The 19,460-nt window shown below is 47.6% G+C and overlaps 1 protein-coding gene across 2 annotated transcripts; it reads left to right on the top strand.

Annotated features, from left to right (window-relative positions):
- The first annotated feature begins 2,511 nt into the window (after positions 1-2,511).
- LOC128349108 (olfactory receptor 9G4-like) lies at positions 2,512-12,848 on the top strand. Of its 2 annotated transcripts, none has more exons than XM_053305036.1 (2): positions 2,512-2,823; positions 11,718-12,848. In XM_053305036.1, exon 2 carries the CDS (start codon positions 11,837-11,839, stop codon positions 12,770-12,772), a length of 936 nt encoding a protein of 311 aa, XP_053161011.1. In that variant the 5' UTR covers positions 2,512-2,823; positions 11,718-11,836; the 3' UTR covers positions 12,773-12,848. The 2 variants fall into 2 exon arrangements, 1 of the variants encoding a protein (XP_053161011.1); XR_008318558.1 differs by lacking the exon at positions 11,718-12,848 and adding an exon at positions 3,213-3,529 and having other exon boundaries at positions 2,760-2,823.
- The last annotated feature ends 6,612 nt before the right edge of the window (positions 12,849-19,460 follow it).

Below are 19,460 nucleotides of genomic sequence, written 5' to 3'. Positions count from 1 at the left end.
TCTGGGTCAATACAAAGGGACCATATAACACCAATTCAAAAAGAATTGCACTGGCTGCCGATATGTTTCTGAACGAAATACAAAGTGCTGGTTATTAAAGCCCTCAACAGCTTGGATCCTGGGTACTTAATAGAGCGCTTTCTTTGTCATGAACCCTGTCACCTGTTAAGGTCATCTGGAGAGGTCCAGTTATGGTTGCTGCTGGCTCGTTTGGTGGCAGCTCAGTACCAGTCCTTCTCTGTGGCTGCCCCAGGGCTCTGGAATACACTCCCTGTTGAAATAGGAGTATTTCCTTCTCTGCTTGCTTTTAGGAAGACTCTCAAGACATATATGTTTTCACAGGCTTTTAACTGAAATTTTAAATTTTTAATATGTTTTACTCTACTGAGATTGTTTTTACTTGTTTTGTGAATTTTAACTGTTTTATATTGTTTTACCTTTGTTATGTTTTAACTTTGTATATACCACCTAGAGATGTCTATATCAGGTGGTATAGAAATATGATAAATCCAGATAATCTGAATCCAGATTAGACGGAGGTACTTATTGTGCAGGGTCAGAACTCCAGAAATGATTTTGATCTACCTGTTCTAGATGAGGTCACACTTCCCCAAAATGAACAGGTACACAGTCTGGGAGTACTTCTGGATCCACACCTCTCCCTGGTATCTCGGATTGAGGTGGTGCCAGAGGGGCTTTCTATCAGCTTCAGCTGATACACCAGCTGCATCCATTTCTTGAGATGAAAAATCTCAAAACGGTGGTACATATGCTGGTAACCTCCAGACTTGACTTCTGCAATGCACTCTATGGGGCTGCCTTTGTACATAGTCTGGAACTCCAGTTGGTACAGAATGCGGCGGCCAGGTTGATCTCTGGGTCATCTCAGAGAGACCATATCACTCCTTTGCTGGTAGAGCTACAATGGCTGCCAGTTGGTTTCCTGGCAAAATACAAAGTGCTGTTTATAACCTATAAAGTCCTAAACGGCTTGGGCCCTGGGTATTTAAGAGAACGTCTTCTTCATTATGAGCCCCACTGCCCATTTAGGTCATCTGGAGAGGTCCAGTTGCCTCCAGCTCGGCTGGAGACTACATGGGGTCGGGCCTTCTCGGCTGATGCCCCAAGTTTGTGGAATGTGCTCCCTACTGAAATACGATCCTCCCCATCTCTGGACATTTTTTAAAAGCATTGAAAGTTTTTTGTATGTTTTAACTTGTTGCATGTTATTGTTAACCGCCCAGAGATGAAAGTTTGGGGTGGTGTACAAATTTGATAAATAAATAAAATAAATAAATAGTGACACATCAATTGACATTTGAAAAATGCACACAACACATTTTCCCTTTCAGGTTGCATTTCAGATTTTTTACAACTGTAACACTCTGTGGTTACACCTGTAACACTCTGTGATTATTGTCAAATTTTCATGTACAGGAGAGGTTTCATAGAAAGGGAGGATCCTAACAGATTTTTAGATGTCCTCAAGATGGAAAGAATTAGAGTGCAGGTGATTCTTCACATGAAGACCTCACAGCCCAAGGGAAAGTGATATTTTGTTCTTCTTCAGTATGAAATATCCAAGGGAGAGGAGAGAAAAACATATTTCAGCAGCTTAATTTGACTATTCCCACCTCAAATCAGCAAGAGGAAGGAATCATTTTAATTGTTCACATGGGGAGCTGACTGAAATACATTGACTTTAAAGAAACTTGGGAGAGCATTGTGGTCACCTTAAGTTGTTTTTAATCCCTTCCAGTATAAAATACCTTATAAGCCGATCCAAACCAAGTTATCAGGAAAACATGATACACTTCTTAAAGGTAAGACCAGTTGCTCTAGGTTTGTGTGGAGATGTGTGGAGATGATCCTGTGGCTCTAAAATCCCACTATTCTGTCCCACCATTTGAGCTTCCCTTTATGGCTAGCCTAAATTGTGTGTGATTGTCAAATCTCTGGCGGGTAATTTGATTTCTGTCCATTCAATCAAGGAGAAATTATGAAAATGTGGTGATCAGAATTCCTTGTTTCCTCTTCTGTCTGCAGGCCTGCATTTCTTGAAGCAGGTGCTTTATATACACCTTGGTGAGTCAACTTCATATTCAACTCTCCAAAATGAGAAAGATCCCCATTCATGGTAATAGGCTTTGAAGGTGAATCAGATATGAAAGGAATGAAGGGAGAGAGTATAGGAATAGCTTTGAGATAGAGAAAATTAAGGGCCTCTGTGATCATAGCATTTCCCTCCTAGTTCACATTTTGTATTGGGTTTAGCAGCTTTTAACATATTTGAAGAGCTGCCTTAATAAAATGGACTCTTCACTATCTCTCATGAATGAGTTCTTAAGCAGCAGCAGTGTCAATTTAAGCTGAATGTGATGGCTTCCTAGCAAGATAACCAGAAGATCCTTTGTGTTTAGTATTTAAAAATGATCTGTGGGTGGTGTGTGCTCAGGCGCGTAACAACGATAGGGCAAGGGGAGACAGTTGTCTGGGGGCCCCACTGCCTGGAGGGGCCCCCTAGAGGCACCTCACGTGACTCCCCATTGCCCCCTGCCCAGCCCCAAGGCCCCTCAGCCCCTTGCCCTGTTCGCTGTCTCTCCTGCTTGTCCTCCTGGCCGGCAATCGAGGCAGCAGACAAGCTGCAAAGAGCTCCTTTTCTCCCGCCTCTCAGCTGATCGGCGGGTGGGCGGGGCTTCCATGGAGGCCTGGTGTAGGCCTCTGTGAAGCCTGAACTCCAGTAGGGCCCAAGCCAGCCAGGAAGGGGGAGGCAGCCAGAGTGGCCACCACTGTTCTCTGCAGCAGAAGACCCCTTGCTGCCAGGTAGAGTGTGAACTCCTTTTTGTGCTTACCTTCTCCCCCCCCCCCCGGATATATAGGCATCTGCTTACCATAGGGCTTTGATATGGGGGGGGGGAGGGACTGAGAAGTCTCTGAATATTTATTTTTAAACAGCTTGGAAAATTTGCTGGCTTAAAAAAAACTATCTAAAAAGTCCTATAAGTGGCTTGTTTCATGGCAGAAAATTACAAAAACTTCTGGAAGAAACAGTATTATATTTATTTTATTCATTCATTCATATATTTATAAATGCACTTATGTTCAAGTTGTTTTGCAACCCAGAAGGTCTGAGTGAGAACTGTGAAGCATGTCTTCTGCTTTTATTTTATTTTATTTTTCTTGTGTGTGAACTGCTCCCCAATCACTTGCAGGGACTTCAGGGTAAATCTGGCCAACATGTGAATGCAGCACCTCCATTCCAGAGGAGATGTGTGTTAAAGGCCTTTAAAAGCCTCCTGTGAAAAACCTCCTGCAATCAAACTTGACTGCATTTGTTCAGAATTCTGAGAAAACAAACATAGGCTCACCCTGCATGGTTGAAAGTCTCCTTTGCTAATCTGCAGCGAGGGGCCCATTTTAATCATTCATCTTTCTATTGTGTTCTAGGCATTAAAAGTAATACAAATGTATAGTACTCAATGTATATCACTATATATTGTGACGTGTGTGTGTGTATTCAGTGAAATGTATTTGCAGGCAGCATACTTATTTTGGAATATCAGACTTAAATCCTTGGGGGCCTGGGGTGTGCGGAGGCCCTGGACTTTGAGTGGGGGGGCCCCATTTTAAAATCTTGTCTCTGGGCCCACTCCAACCTTGCTACGCCCCTGTGTGTGCTAATCAGTTTACATCACCCTTCAAAGGTTTGCTATGCTCATGCTTGCTCTTTGAGCTAGCCTCCATTCTAATCAGCATAAATGTGGTGTAGGCATAAATCCAGGGCTAGTCCAGTCTTCCAAACAACCCAGTTACTGACTGGGAACCAATGCTTTATAGAGGCAATACAGCTCTGTATGATGTAGCAGCCATCCCCCAAAAGTTCTTGTGATGACACAGAGCATCCTGTGGTGGAACATTTAGCACAAAGGAGCATTAAATCTGTCATTGTCAGAAATGACAGAATGCTTCTGAGGGCAGTGGGGAAAGAGGAAATAGAACTCTGGAAAAGAGAACAGGGAAGTAAAGCTTTGAGAACAAGAACAGATTGCAAAAACAGTTGTGCCCACAATTGTGCCCAAGTATCCTTTGCAACTCTGCAAGAGATTCTGTGCCATGCCTCTCAGGTTATGTGGTGCAGCTGTCCGGGCACCAGCGTGCTTTGGGGCAGGCCTGTATATTTCCCTTTCTCAATGGTGTAGGGACATGGGAAGCTGCCTTATCATGAGACAGACCATCAGTTCATCTAGTTCACTGTTGTCTACACTGACTGGCAGCAGCTCTTCAAGGTTTCGGGCAGATGTTCTGCCACTGAGAACATCTGGGTAAAATCAGAAAATATGAAAATTGAAGATTGTGCATATTCTCTGGACCAGAGTTTCTCAACCACCGGTCCGGGGACCGCTGCCGGTCCCCGAAGGGTTGAGCGCCGGTCCCTGACTGGGAGTCAAACCCCCCCCCCAACAACTGCAATCAAGGCACTCACTTCCTCAATTTTGCACATGGTACGGAAGAGGAAGAGTATCACCTTCTTGTCCCTTGCCTCCACGTGCTGCTGTGATCTTCCTACAGCTATTTTATTCCCTATCTTTACAGCTTCAAACTGTATGCGGTGTGGAAGGTATGCCACCTGAAGGGCTGCCACTTGAAGGGCTGCTGGTTCTTGCATGCTCATTGTTTGCAGCCAAAGGTTGATTGATTGAAACCCAGCTGCCTATTGTGGTCGAGGCGCCTTGAGAGGGAACGCTGTTTCCCTCTTGCATCGGTGGGGTGTTGTGGTCCCTCTGCCCCCTGTAACCCCCTGGTCTGCACCGCCGGTGGAGGACGGCGGTCCCCTTTATGACCTCGCCGGGTGCGGGGGACAATCTCTGGCCGGGATCATGCCGCGGTGAGGGCTAAGCAGAGGAGGGAGGGAGGAGGGCCGCCTTGGCTCACCTCGCAGGTATGCGCGGGCAGCATGTGGGACCACGTGAGCTGCGTGGCCCCAAAGGCAGGCTGGTGTGATTGGCTCCCGCAGGGGAGTTGGGAGGGGGGCACAGAAGTGCACATTGTGAGAGAGGATGGGGAACACTTGCTACACTCTGGTGCGCAAGCACAGTGGCGGCAGCTCTTGGACCCAGGCGACCTTCCGAGTGCAGTCCGGTGCACCATTGCCTCACCCACCCTGAACAGTGCCTCGTCTCCCCAGCGAGGAAAATGAGGCATCTACCACTACAACACTCCACACCCTCCGCCATCTCAGAATCACCCCCTTTCTTTTAATACCAGGTCTCCACCGCTCTTCTTCACATTTTCTTTCACCATTAAAAAAAACCCCATTCCCAGCACCTGCCATGTAACGAATTTAACGAGTTTTGGAGGAGCTGCACGGGTTTCATTAGGTCCACCTCACAAAGTGCACATCTAAGAGCAGGATCCAGATCAAGTCAGGTGATCATGACCAAGCAGCATTGACACAAATGAGAGATGACTAAATTAATTTCAGTGGGTGGTCGTGACTAACGTTGTCTGGATCCTGCCCTGCGACTACACAACTCCTGCTAAAACTCCACCTCCATCATGAGAGGGTTAAACTGTAGATTTCCGGCTCTACTGAGCTTGCCCTGCTCTCCTCTCCTCACCTCCTTTTTGCTTTGCTTGACATCCAGCCTGATGAAGCATTTTGGGGGATTCAAAAGCTTGCTTGTGCGTTGTTTTCATTGCCCCCATGTAGCTTTTGAATTTTTCTAATGGCCCAACATCCCCTCTCCATTGAGTAATCACAAGCACCTCCACCCCCACCCCACACATACTGAAGACATACTGGAGACAAATTTGTTCACCCAGGCTTTTAGATTCAGGGGTTCTCAACCTTGGGTATCCAGACATTGGTGGACTTCTACTCCCATAATCCCCAGCCATAATGGCCAAATGCCATTGTGGTTGGGGGTTATGGGAGTTTAACTGAGGGACCCAAGGTTGAGAACCCCTAATATTCCATGTTTGCAAAAGATTCCAAATTTAATTATTTTAATGCTTATATTATTTTAATTGTAAACTGCCCAGAGATGCAAGTTTTGGGCAGTATAGAAGTCTGATAGATAGATAGATAGATTTGAAACCCCTTTACTAACTGCCGGTCCGGGAAACTGCGCATGAAGAATGTAGCGGTCCTTGAAACTCTGCACGAAGAATTTAGCGGTCCTTGACTCCAAAAAGGTTGAGAAACACTGCTCTGGACTGTCAACTAATAATTCTTATTAACATTCTGATAATATAACCAAAAACAATAAAAACCACTAAATATGTGAATATAGAATTTATTAAAAGTAGAACAATCAAATATATATGGTGATCTGGATAAATATAAATATGATGCAATAACCAAACATTTATAACAATATATATAGAGAAACAATAGGACAATAATATAAAAAACTATGGAACCACAACAGCTTTCTGGTATTATACACTGTTTGATGTGTCTTTTTCAAGTGTCCAACAAGTTAAATTCCATCTTTGATAAATATCAGCAGTAGTGTCTTTCTATTGTTTTTATGTTGGACTAGTTTTTTTTTAGGCCCGTTAAATTAACAGGCGCTAGGAGAATTGTGAGCTCCGCCTGTGGCCTCTGCGGCCAGGCTGGGCCAGGCCCGCCGCCGCCTCTCCCCCCACCCCGCGACCCAGTCTCTGACTGGTCCGTCTCTGGCCGGGTCGTGGCCGGCCTCCGCGGCCGGGCCCTTCGCCATCGGCCTCCGTGCTGCCGCCGGCCTCCGCTCCGCCCCCGTCCATCCCCCAGTTTCCCTGCTCCGGCCCCAGTCTCCCCAACATGCCCGCATGCTCCCTCCATGCCGCGGCTGGTCTCCCCGGCTGGGCAAGGGCCCCCCGCCACCGCCGGCCTTGCCTTTCTGGGCGGGCCGCCACCACCTGTGGCCTCCGTGGCCTGGCTGGGCCGGGTCCGCCGCCGCCTCTCCCCCCCCCCCCCGCGACCCAGTCTCTGGCCAGGCCGTCTCTGGCCGGGCCGCAGCCGGCCTCCGCGGCCGGGCCAGGCAAGGGCCCCAAATTCTCCCTCCCGCCCAGCTCTGGCGGTGCTGCCAGGCCTCAGCGGCGGCTCCACCACCACCTCGGCCAGCTTCCCCCGCCGCCTCTTCCCCCCGCCCGGCTTCGGCGGCGCGGCCAGGCCTTGGCCACGCCTCGGCCAGTGCTCCCCTCCTCCGCATACCCGGCTTCTTCGGGGCAGCCGCTTCTGGCCGCCCAAGATGGCCGCCGGGTGCTGGTGGTCATGTCTCCCTTGCTCTGTTCTGGGCATGCACTTCGCGCATGCCCAGAACAGCCCAGGGAGGCACGAACACACGCCTTGGTGTCCATCCACAGATGGACACCAAGGCTTTTATTAGAGAGGATGATGAGTACTTCTCAGTGGGAATCCATCGGTCTTTCCCCATCATCTATCCATTCTGTCTCCTCAAAGTTTTTGAAACTTTACTTTCTAAACATGTCAGTTACATTTATGAAGAGCTAATAGTATATGTAAATACATTGTTCGTTTTCTACAGATGTTTCAGGAATGGCTGCTACCTGTTACAACCAGCAAGGAATTTTTATTCCCTTTTGTCTATTATATTGTTATCATCCACAAGACTAGAAAGACAGACAGCAATAATGATCAGAGTATTGGACTGAATGGTCCAGTGCTAACACATTGCTTTAGTGCTAAAAACACTGTATTCGAGAAGAGCTTTGATGAGTGTGACACATTTGGCTGGTAATTCTGGAAGACCAGGAGTTTTCCCAGAAAGCAGGCTTTACCACAGGTTTAATGCAAGGCTTTATTGTGAGTTCGAAGTGGATTTTTTTACCCTGGATATAAATTGGTCTACACTCTAATGTGTGATTTAAAAAACAACCTCAAATTGTGTGTGAAGTGCTCCCTGATAGCTCCCAGGGACTTCGGGGTAAATTTGGCCAATATGTGAAAACTCACCTCCATTCCGGAGGAGATGTGAAATAAAGCCGGGTGTGAAAAACCTCCAGGAGCTCTCAAACCTGGCCCTCTACATGTTGTTGAACCACAAGGCTCATCATCACCAGCCACAATGGCCAAAGGGCATGTAGTCCAACAAGACCTGGGGGCACAAGTTTGAGGAGCCCTGCTGTAAGACTATAAAAAGATTCATTCACTCATTCATTCAGCAGATTTATTGACCGCCTGACTTTCTTAGACTCAAGGTGGTTTACATAAATTAAAACAACAACTAAGACAAGAGAAGGGGGGGAGAAAAAGAAAAAGAACACCCCCCCCCCACACACACACACGTTAAAAACCTAAAAGCCTGGCAAAATAGATAGGTTCTCAGGAGCTTCTTAAAAGACAGAAGAGAGGGAGCATTACAAATCTCAGAAGGCAGAGTGTTCCATAAGGAGGGGGGGCCACGGAACCTCCCCTGGGCCTGTAACTCTGAGAAGGCCCACCTGAGATGACCTTACAGGGCGGGTCAAAGTTGAACAGGAGGGGCAGTCCTGAAGGTATACAGGCGCCAAACCCTGAAGGGTTTTATAGGTGATAACCAGCACCTTGAATTGGACCTGGAAGTGAACTGGTAGCCAATGCAGCAACCTCAGCAAAGGTGAAACATGATGATATGGAACTCCAATAAACTCTCTGAACTCCAATAATCAGAACTGGATCACAGAGAGAATAACAATGTGCATGAAACAATCACACAGACCTGGTGGACCTAACTGTAGTTGCGATTTTTCTTCCTCTGTTGGCATTCATACTTTAGAACAGGGCTGCACAACTTCAGCCCTCCTGCAGGTGTTAGACTGCAATTCTCATCATCCCTGACTATTGGCCACTGTGGCTAGGAATGCTGGTAGCTGTACTCCAACTACAGCTGGAGTGCCAAAGTTGTGCAGCCCTGCTTTAGAGGTAGTGATCCATGCTCAGAATCCATTGCAATTTAATTGGAGTCAAAGGTACTCAGAATCAACTGGGGAATAGGTGTTTGTTTTTTAAGATGTTACTCATAATACAAGAATTTACAACTGTGAGTGTCAGGCAGGCACCATCTTGGAAGAGCAGAGACCCACAAATTTAAGCTTAGCTGTTAGCTCACTAGCCAGCTATTATTTGCAGTCACCATCAGCCAGCCCTCTTTCCTCAGATCATTTTCTAGCACACAGGCAGAAGTCTTAGGAGAGAAGTGGGTCATCCGTCATCTGTCATCTGAACTGGGATATGGAAGTAGTAAGAAATGGTAGGAGCCCTCTCCTGCTGCTCAGAAAGGATTCTTGCTGTTTCTTACCTTCTCAAAAATGGCAGTGGAGATGTGGAAATCTGTGTGGTGCTGGATGTCCTGCTCTTGGGGACTCACCAGAGGATTGGTTTGCTGGCAGGTGGATTTGTAGATGCCTATAAAAGAGGCATTTGCCTTTCTTTCTCACAAAGAGGGAATGCATCTTCTAAGAAGTTGCCTGTTGTGACTCGTTCATGCATCAGCTAAAAACAAGTATGCTTTTTTCCTTCAGCATTGGTTCACTCACTGATTTACATATATGCAGATTTATTTGACTGTTGTACAATTAATGGACTAAAAGAAGTCTTCAGTTGGATTTCAGCTCTAATTTTAATATTACAATCTTCCAATTACAATCTTACTCATTCTGGCACTGCCCCTATAAAGGTAAAGTGTGCTGTCGATTTAGACTCCTGGCGCCCACAGAGCCCTGTGGTTTTCTTTTGGTAGAATACAGGAGGGGTTTACCATTGCCTCCTCTGATGCAGTATGAGATTATGCAGCCTTTCAGCATCTTCCTATATCACATATACAGGTGAAACTCGGAAAATTAGAATATCGTGCAAAAGTCCATTAATTTCAGTAATGCAAATTAAAAGGTGAAACTGATATATGAGACAGACGCATTACATGCAAAGTGAGATAAGTCAAGCCTTAATTTGTTATAATTGTGATGATCATGGCGTACAGCTCATGAAAACCCCAAATCCACAATCCCAGAAAATTAGAATATTACATGGAACCAAGAAGACAAGGATTGAAGAATAGAACAATATCGGACCGCTGAAAAGTATAAGCATGCATATGTATTCAGTACTTGGTTTGGGCCCCTTTTGCAGCAATTACTGCCTCAATGCGGTGTGGCATGGATGCTATCAGCCTGTGGCACTGATGAGGTATTATGGAAGACCAGGATGCTTCATTAGCGGCCTTCAGCAATTCTGCATTGTTTGGTCTCATGTCTCTCATCCTTCTCTTGGCAATGCCCCATAGATTCTCTATGGGGTCAGGTCAGGCGAGTTTGCTGGCCAATCAAGTACAGTACACTGTATACTTTTCAGAGGTCCGATATTGTTCTATTCTTCAATCCTTGTCTTCTTGGTTCCATGTAATATTCTAATTTTCTGAGATTGTGGATTTGGGGTTTTCATGAGCTGTACGCCATGATCATCACAATTATAACAAATTAAGGCTTGACTTATCTCGCTTTGCATGTAATGCGTCTGTCTCATATATCAGTTTCACCTTTTAATTTGCATTACTGAAATTAATGGACTTTTGCACAATATTCTAATTTTCTGAGTTTCACCTGTAGTAGCAGCAGGGATTTGAACCGGCAACCTTCTGCTTGTTAGTCAAGCATTCCCCTACTGTGCCATTAGGTGGCTAGCTGCCCCTATATACATGTGAAATTGCAGCATATCCGTAGGTGCTCTGGAATTTTTACTATAGTCCTTATTTAATTATTCTGCGATCACAGTGAAATCTAGTATTCCTGATTATAGGGATCATAATGCTGCAGATAGTTCTTCTGTCCACATTCAAGGGCACATTATGAGATTATGCTACATAGGAACATATGAAGCTGCCTTCTACTGCGTCAGACCATTGGTTCATCTAGTTCCATATTGTCTAAACCCATTGACAGCGGCTTCTCCAAGGTTTCAGGCAGGAGTCTCTCTCAGGCCTATCTTGGAGGTGCCAAGGAGAGGAATTTGAACCTTCTTCATGCAGCATGCAGATGCTCTTCCCAGAGCGGCCCTATCCCCTAAGGGGAATATCATACAGTGCTCACATGAAGTCTCCCATTCTAATGCAGAGCAGATGGACCCTGCTTAGCAAAAGGGACAATTCATCCTTGCGACCATAAGACCAGCTCTCCTACAGGGCTGTCCTTAGGGCATGGCAAGCAGGGCGACCGCCCCGGGCCCTGCTCTTTTAAACCCCATTAGAATTAAGTGGAAGGGGGCCCTGCACCACCGACTGATTTGCCCCGGGCCCCGCACCCTGCCAGGGCTTTCTAAGGACGGCCCTGCTCTCCTACCTATTATGGCAGGAAGCATAATGATGCAGCTTGCAATGACCTCATCATGTAAATGCCATGCACCATGAATGTTTACTGTATTACAGAAAAAGAAAGGAGTATTATTGGTAACATGCAAAATCTTACCAAATAGATAACTGGCATTTTCAATGGATCTTTCAGCATGACAGGTATACCAATAATAGGAGAAACAAAATGGGGATCTTTTTTATATACCTCTTGGTGATCTTCAATAGGTTAGGATGGGTTGCTGACTCACAATACGTTAATAACAATAAATTGCAAGTAAAATGTTTTCTCTGCCATGGTTGGTCTTGTGCTAATTACTGGTTTTTGCAGCTGTAGTTTTCCTCATACATTAAAAAAATCAGTATTAATTGCTTGCTCTTACACAGTAGATTTCACAAGCTGGAAGTGTGTCCACCCCTACTGTAATGCTGCTGGATTGAATAGGAAAACTCCAATTTCTCTTTCTGCTATCAACCGTTAATACCTATCCTATGGGGACACAATAGGAATGGAAGGCAATCGCACGCTTGTTACTGATTTTGTTCTGGTGGGTTTCACAACAGATCCACTTCTGCGTATCATCTTCTTTGTGCTATTCCTAGCGTCATATATTCTAACACTGACTGGAAATGTGGGCCTGATGACACTGATCTACCTAGATTCTAACTTGCACACACCCATGTACTTCTTTGTTGGCAACCTTTCCTTCCTAGATATCTGGTATTCCACTGTCTACACTCCACGGATCTTGTCTGACTGTGTGTCCAAGAACAAGGTCATGTCCCTTGCTGGCTGTGCTGCCCAGTTCTTCTTCTCCGCTGGCTTGGCCTACAGCGAGTGCTTCCTGCTGGCTGCCATGGCATACGACCGCTACGTGGCCATTTGCAACCCACTACTCTATGCCACTGCCATGCCCAGGAAGCTCTGCATCCAGCTGGTGGTTGGGTCTTACGTAGCTGGTTTCGTCAATGCCATTGTACACACAGGCAACACCTTCCGCCTACATTTCTGTGGGAACAACATTATCAACCACTATTTTTGTGATGCACCACCACTTGTGAAGATGGCCTGTGATGATACCAGGGTCTATGAACTCATCCTAGCCACCATCATTGGTTGCAATGTGATGGCAACCACTGCCCTCATCCTGGGCTCCTATGTGGGCATAGTGGCAGCCATCATACGCATCCGCTCTGCTGCTGGGAGGCGCAAGGCCTTCTCCACGTGCTCCGCCCACCTAGTCTCTGTCTCCCTCTTCTATGGTTCCATCCTCTTCATGTATTCCCGGCCCAGCTCCCAGCACACGCCAGACTGGGACAAGGCAAACGCTTTGTTCTACACAGTTCTCAACCCTCTGGTCAACCCCATGATATACAGCTTACGCAACAAAGATGTGAAGGCAGCCTTCAAGAAAGTCCTGGGGAAATTCATGACACCCAAATGACCATTGGTAACCCCACAATACAGAAATGAGAATGAAGTAGCAGCCTGTAGTGTCTTCCTTTATCCAGCAAAAGAGATTGTGGAGAATACTAGGGGTGTGTCCAAATTTATTTTTTTCTATTCAATTTGAGCTTGAATCAAACCTGCTGAGTTTGATTTGAGCTTGAGTCAGACCCCCTCAAATCAGCCCAGATACATTTTGAGTTGATTTGGATTAAATTCAAAATCAAATGGATTAAGGAGGAAATTAAAGGGCCAGGGGACACAAGAGTAAGTAGGGTGGTAGTGCCCAATGGGTGGCAACTACCACCCCAATTCCAAAGAAATTGCACAAAGTGGTGGTTTTTTAAGGAATTTTTGAGTTTGGAGCGGTTTTCTTCTTCTTCCATTGGGAATAATTGGGATTCAAAGTGCCCTATTACTCCCCATGGGTAGTGCCAGGGTGGCCCAAAGCTCGGGGGGGGGGAGTAGTGCACATTGGGTACCAACCATCCCCCACCGCAAACCCATGGTGTACTGAACTTGGTTCTTTCTTTGAGTTTTCGAGGTGTTCAGAGTGGATTCTTTAGGAATCTTCATAGGGTTCATTAAAAAGTCATCATTTTGCACCATAGAATCTACTCTGAACACCTAAAAAAAAAATTTAAGAAAAAAGAACCAAACTCAGAACCCCAAAGGCTTGCTGTTTGCGGGGTGGTTGGCATTCAATGTGCACTACCGCCCAGCCTGCTTTGGGCCACCCTGGCACTACCCACAGGGGGTAATGGGACCACTTCAGATCCCCATTATTCCCTATGGAAGAAAAAATAAAACTACTCCAAACTCAAAAATTCCTAAAAAATTACACCTTTGTCCAATTTCTTTGGAGTTTCCGTGGTAGTTGCCACCCATCGGGCACTACCACCCAACCTACTCTGGTGCCCCCTGGCCCTTTAATTTCCCCCTGAATCCATTCGAGTTTGAATTTAATCCAAATCAACTCAAAATGAATCTGGTCTGATTTGAGGGGGTCAGATTCAAGCTCAAATCAAATCCATCAGATCTGATTCAAGCTCGAATTAAAGGGCGTCTGAACAGGTTCCGTGCACATCCCTACTATGTTGCAGCAAAGCTAGAGACCTGTTATTTTCCCACCACCCTTAAGCAGAAGTTCAAGTGACAACAACTGAACACATTGCAGGATTACATAATCTAAAATCCACAGCATACAGATTTGGAACGGCAATGTCATATCCCGCTGCCACCACCACCAAAGCAGAAGAGTGATTACAACAGCATGCATTGCAACCAAAAAAAATCTGCTACAGAACGGAACCAAGAGGTGTCGGTGACAACCAAAACTATTGTAAATGCAAACAATCAAGTTTGAATAAAATGGCGCTTGAACACAAATCACACAACTTTATTTGTAACGTTCTGCATTTCAAATCACACAGAACCAATGCCCAGCCATGAGCTGAATACTGGTTAAGGTTACATTACCGAACATACAGGCTGAGATTGAACAAACACAACAACTAAGGCACACAATAGACAAGAAAATAAATAAAAGTCATACCTGTGTGTGCAGTGCAGAAGAGTTGGGGGGTTTTGTGCCATGGCCTCAGAAGGCTATGCCCTCTGTGTGACAGATGGGCTGACTCATGTGAGGGCAGCAGCAGCAGCAAGCTCATCACTGGCCAGTGGCCATGGCTGGGGGTTGAGGGGTTGGGGGGTATTGGGGGAGGTGCGTATGTGTTTGTGCTGCATCAGTCACAGTGCTTTCATGGGTGGGGGGAGTTAAGATACAGCAAAGCAAAGCAGCAAACCAAACATTAAAGTAACAATTATTCAGACAAGTGAGGCCCGATATAAATGAGAAATTCAAACAAAGAAATCAGTTCATATCCCAATAAAAACCATTCCCACCTGCCTGCTCCACCATACCACAGCCTCTGATGGATGGGTGGTGCTGCTGAACCATGGCACCAGTCCACACATCACCATCATAAGCCTTATGGTGTAATATGTATGTGTGTGTGTGTGCATGCGCGCGTGTGCGTGCAATGCAAACAAATTAAATAATATTCATTCAATAATATGCAATGCAAAAAGACCAAACCCTCCTGTTCCTGCTCCACACACACCACAGCCGCTGATGGATGGGTGGTGCTACTGGGCCATGAAGCCCATCCACCCATCATCATCATATGCCTCGTGGTGTGATGTGTGCGTGCGTGCAATGCAAACAATCAATGCGAAGAAATGAAACCCTCCTGTGCCTGCTCCACACATACAACAGTCTCTGATAGATGGGTACTGCTGCTGGGCCTCAGGACCAGTGCTCCCTGCAAGAGGGATCCCCAGATATTGTTCACTACAACTCCCATAATCCTCTGTTGCAATGGCCATTGCAACAGGAGATAGTGGGAGTTGCAGTCAGCAACATCTGGGGATCCCTCTTGCAGGGAACTCTGGCCCTGAGACCCAGCAACAGTATGCATAGGAACATTGGAACATAGGAAACTGCCATATACTGAGTCAGACCATTGGTCTATCTACAGTAGCTCAGTATTGTCTACACAGACTGGCAGCGGCTTCTCCAAGGTTGCAGGCAGGAATCTCTCTCAGCCCTATCTTAGAGATGCCAGAGAGGGAACTTGAAACCTAGGTGCTCTTCCCAGAACAGCTCCATCCCCGAAGGAGAATATCTTACAGTGCTCACATGTTTAGTCTCCCATTCATATGCAACCAAGGTGGACCCTGCTTAGCTAGGGGGACAAGTCATGCTTGCTACCACAAGACCAGCTCTCATCTGTTTGTTGGCCTTGCAGTGTGATGCATGTGTGAAAATGCAAATAAACATGATCAACTGCTTTTTTTAAATTAAAAAAATGGAAACTTCTCCTGTGCCTGCTCCACACACACAACAGCCATTTTCCTTTAGCTTAAAGGGATCCACATACCTGTCACAGCACCTTCCTCTTCCATTTTGACCAGGTCATATGAATCCCAAATATTTGACATTGCTGAATGTGCATCTGCCACCTGAAAGTCTTCTTATAAGACAAACAATAAGAAATGTATGCTTTAAACATTTTCTGTTATAGTGATATTTTAGTTTCCACAGAGGCCTCCCAAATGCTGATATAGTCCAACATAAATGTGAATTATCACCATAAGAAAAAACAGGGAAGCCACACCAAAAAGGACATTTCATCTTATTATTAAGACCCTCAGCCTCTGTGGCTTTAAAGCTGGGGCTGGGCCAGGGGCGTGAGCCTCTTGGCGTGAGCCGAAGGGCGAGAGCATAAGGGCTCTCGTCCTTGTGGCTCTCAGCCGTGGGGCGAGCTGCCTGGAGCCCTGAAGATCTTCTCCTCCTGCCCTGACGATCCATCTTCCACCAAGCAAGAAGTCAGCAGGGACTGTATGAGTCTGGTCTTGGTTTTAAATTAAGCCAAGTAGCCGTGGTGGAATAGTCTGGGGAGATGTGTCTGGGAGAGCAAAAAAGTGGGTCTGGAGTGGGGGCGGCAATATCACGGGTAGCGGGCAGAGGGAGGTATGGCGGTGGGAGTTGGGCAGGCCGTTACAGGGGAAAACGGTCCAGGCAATTGAGGCCTGTTCCTTTTTCCGGCCCTTCCCCCAACCCTCTGACCCTAGGGAGCTCTGTGAACACTCCTTCGAGGATTAGGGTGCTGCTGCTAAATGCCAGGTCAGTTAACGCAAAAACATCTCTCATCCACGATTTGATTGTGGATGAGCGTGCTGACCTGATATGCGTGACGGAGACCTGGTTGGATGCGCTGGGCGGGGTTGGTCTCTCTCAGCTTTGTCCTCCAGGTTTCCAGATCGTGCAGCAGCCCCGCCTCGAGGGTCGGGGAGGAGGCGTTGCAGTCATCTTTCGAGAGACCCTCCCCGTTTCCAGGTGCCCGGTCAGGCAATCTCAGAATTTTGAGTGTTTGTCCTTGAGGGTGGGCCTCCGAGATAGGCTGGGGATTCTGCTGGTGTACCGACCACCCCGCTGCACTTCAGTCTCCCTACCTGAGCTGGCGGGGGTGGTCTCAGAGGTGGCCTTGGGTTCCCCCAGGCTTATTGTCTTGGGGGACTTCAATGTCCACGCTGAGGTCCCCTTAGTGGGTGCGGCTCAGGATTTCATGGCCTCCATGGCAACCATGGGCCTGTCTCAGTTGGTATCGGGCCCTACCCACGTGGCGGGACACACTCTGGATCTGGTTTTTGCCGATCAGGAAATAAATGATCTGGAGGTGGGGGAATTTGAGATCACTCCCTTGTCATGGACAGATCATCACCTGGTGGGGTTTAGTTTGACTGCTCCGTCTGCCCTCTGCAGGGGTGGTGGGCCGATTAAGATGGTCCGCCCCCGGAGGCTTATGGATCCGCTTGGATTTCAGACGGCCCTCAGGGAGTTTCCAGTGTCCAGAGCTGGTGACCCTGTCGAGGCCTTGGTTGATCTCTGGAATGGAGAGATGGCCAGGGCTGTTGACACGGTTGCCCCCAAGCGCCCTCTCCGGCTTGGTGGAGCCCGTTCTGCTCCTTGGTTTTCCTCGGAGCTTAGGGCGATGAAGCAACTCGGACGACGGCTGGAGCGACGGTGGAGGAAGAGTCGTCACGAATCCAATCGAACACGGGCTAGAGCCCATTTTAGGGACTATGCCGTGGCGGTGGGGGCGGCGAAGAAATGTTTTTTCTCCGCCTCCATTGCGTCTGCTCAGTGCAGGCAAACAGAGCTGTTTCGTGTGGTGAAAACATTGCTCCACACATCCCCCCGGACAATGGGGGAGGAGTCATCTACGGCTCTTTGTGATCGGTTTGCCTGTCACTTTGCAGATAAAGTCGCTTGCATCCGTGCTGACCTGGACTCCAGAGTTTTGGCAGTTCCGGCAGACGTGCCTCTGGTACCATCTGGTCCCGTTGTGTTGGATTCTTTTCATTTGGTGCGGCCTGAGGATGTGGACAAGATCCTGGGCAGTGTGCGGGCGACTTCGTGCGCTCTTGACCCTTGCCCTTCATGGCTAATAAAAGCTGCCAGGGAGGGGACAGGTAGATGGCTGGAGGTGATCGTTAATGCTTCGTTAAGGGAGGGCAGGATGCCATCGTGCCTCAAGGAGGCGGTGGTAAGACCTCTATTAAAAAAGCCCTCCCTTGATCCCTCCAACCTGGACAACTATAGACCTGTGTCTAACCTCCCCTTTTTGGGCAAGGTGATGGAGCGTGTGGTGGCGTCCCAGCTGCAGAGGGTCTTGGATGATACGGATTATCTGGACCCTTTTCAATCTGGCTTCCGCCCCGGGTATGGGACTGAGACTGCCTTGGTCGCTCTAGTGGATGACCTACGCCGGGAACTAGACAGGGGGAGTGCGTCCCTGTTGGTTCTGCTGGACCTCTCGGCGGCGTTCGATACCATCGACCATGGTATCCTTCTGGGCCGCCTCTCGAGTATGGGAATCGGAGGCACTGCGTTGCAGTGGTTCCGGTCCTTTCTTGAGGGGAGGGTTCAGAAGGTGGTGCTGGGGGACTACTGCTCGGCCCCCTGGCCGTTGGCCTGTGGGGTCCCGCAGGGATCGGTCTTGTCCCCCATGCTGTTTAACATCTACATGAAGCCGCTGGGAGAGGTCATCCGGAGATTTGGACTGAGTTGTCAGCAATATGCGGATGACACTCAGCTCTATCTCTCCTTGTCATCTGATCCTAGGGAGGCGGTGGATGTCCTGAATCGGGGGTTGGAGGCCGTGATGGGTTGGATGTGGGCTAACAAACTGAAACTGAATCCGGATAAGACGGAGGTACTGTTGGTCAGTAGGAGAGCCAATCGGGATGAGGAGATTTTACCGGTTCTGGATGGGCTTGCACTCCCCTTGAAGGAGCAAGTACGCAGCTTGGGGGTACTACTGGACCCGGCTCTGCTTTTGGAGGCTCAGGTGGAGGCGGTGGCCAGGGGTGCCTTTGCACGGCTTCGGCTGGTGCGCCAGCTGCGTCCCTTTCTCGAGAAGGCAGATCTGGCCACGGTTACCCACGCCTTAGTCACGTCGCGGCTGGATTACTGTAACGCGCTCTACGTGGGGCTGCCCTTGAAGAATATCCGGAAACTGCAGCTAGTGCAAAACGCGGCAGCGAGGGTTTTATCCAGAGCTGCCCGTTGGGAACATGTCACTCCCATTTTGAAAGAGCTGCACTGGCTGCCGGTTCGTTTCCGGGTCCAATTCAAGGTGCTGGTTTTGACCTTTAACGCCCTAAACGGTTTGGGCCCAGGGTATTTGAGGGACCGCCTGCTCCCAAGGGTTGCTGCCCGCCTGACGAGGACATCTGAGGGGGCCCTGCTCCGGGTGCCGACAATGAGGGAGGCCCGGTTGTCGTGCACTCGGGACAGGGCCTTCTCTGTTGCTGCCCCCAGACTCTGGAATGCTCTCCCAGCGGCCATTCGTTCCTCGGACTCCATCACGGCTTTTAGAAAGCTTTTAAAGACTTGGCTTTTTACCCAGGCTTTTACATGATTGTTTTCTACTGCGGCTTCTCTGTGTTTCTATTTGTTGTATTTGTTGTGTTGTTTTTATGCCTGTTTTTATATGTTTTTGTACTTTTAATATGATGTTTTTATTGTGTTTTTATTGTATGTTTTTAACTTTTGTAAACCGCCTTGGGGTTATCTTTTTAATGAAAGGCGGTATATAAATGCAAAAATAAATAAAATA

Source organism: Hemicordylus capensis, chromosome 1, assembly GCF_027244095.1.
Source record: "Hemicordylus capensis ecotype Gifberg chromosome 1, rHemCap1.1.pri, whole genome shotgun sequence".
NCBI classification, from domain to species: Eukaryota; Metazoa; Chordata; class Lepidosauria; order Squamata; family Cordylidae; genus Hemicordylus; species Hemicordylus capensis.
The sequence above is the reverse complement of the archived record's forward strand: the minus strand, read 5'-3'. Positions and strand labels throughout refer to the sequence as shown.

Bases quoted from the DNA above. Each gene is read 5' to 3' on its own strand.
- LOC128349108 (XM_053305036.1), top strand. From the start codon at position 11,837: ATGGAAGGCAATCGCACGCTTGTTACTGATTTTGTTCTGGTGGGTTTC.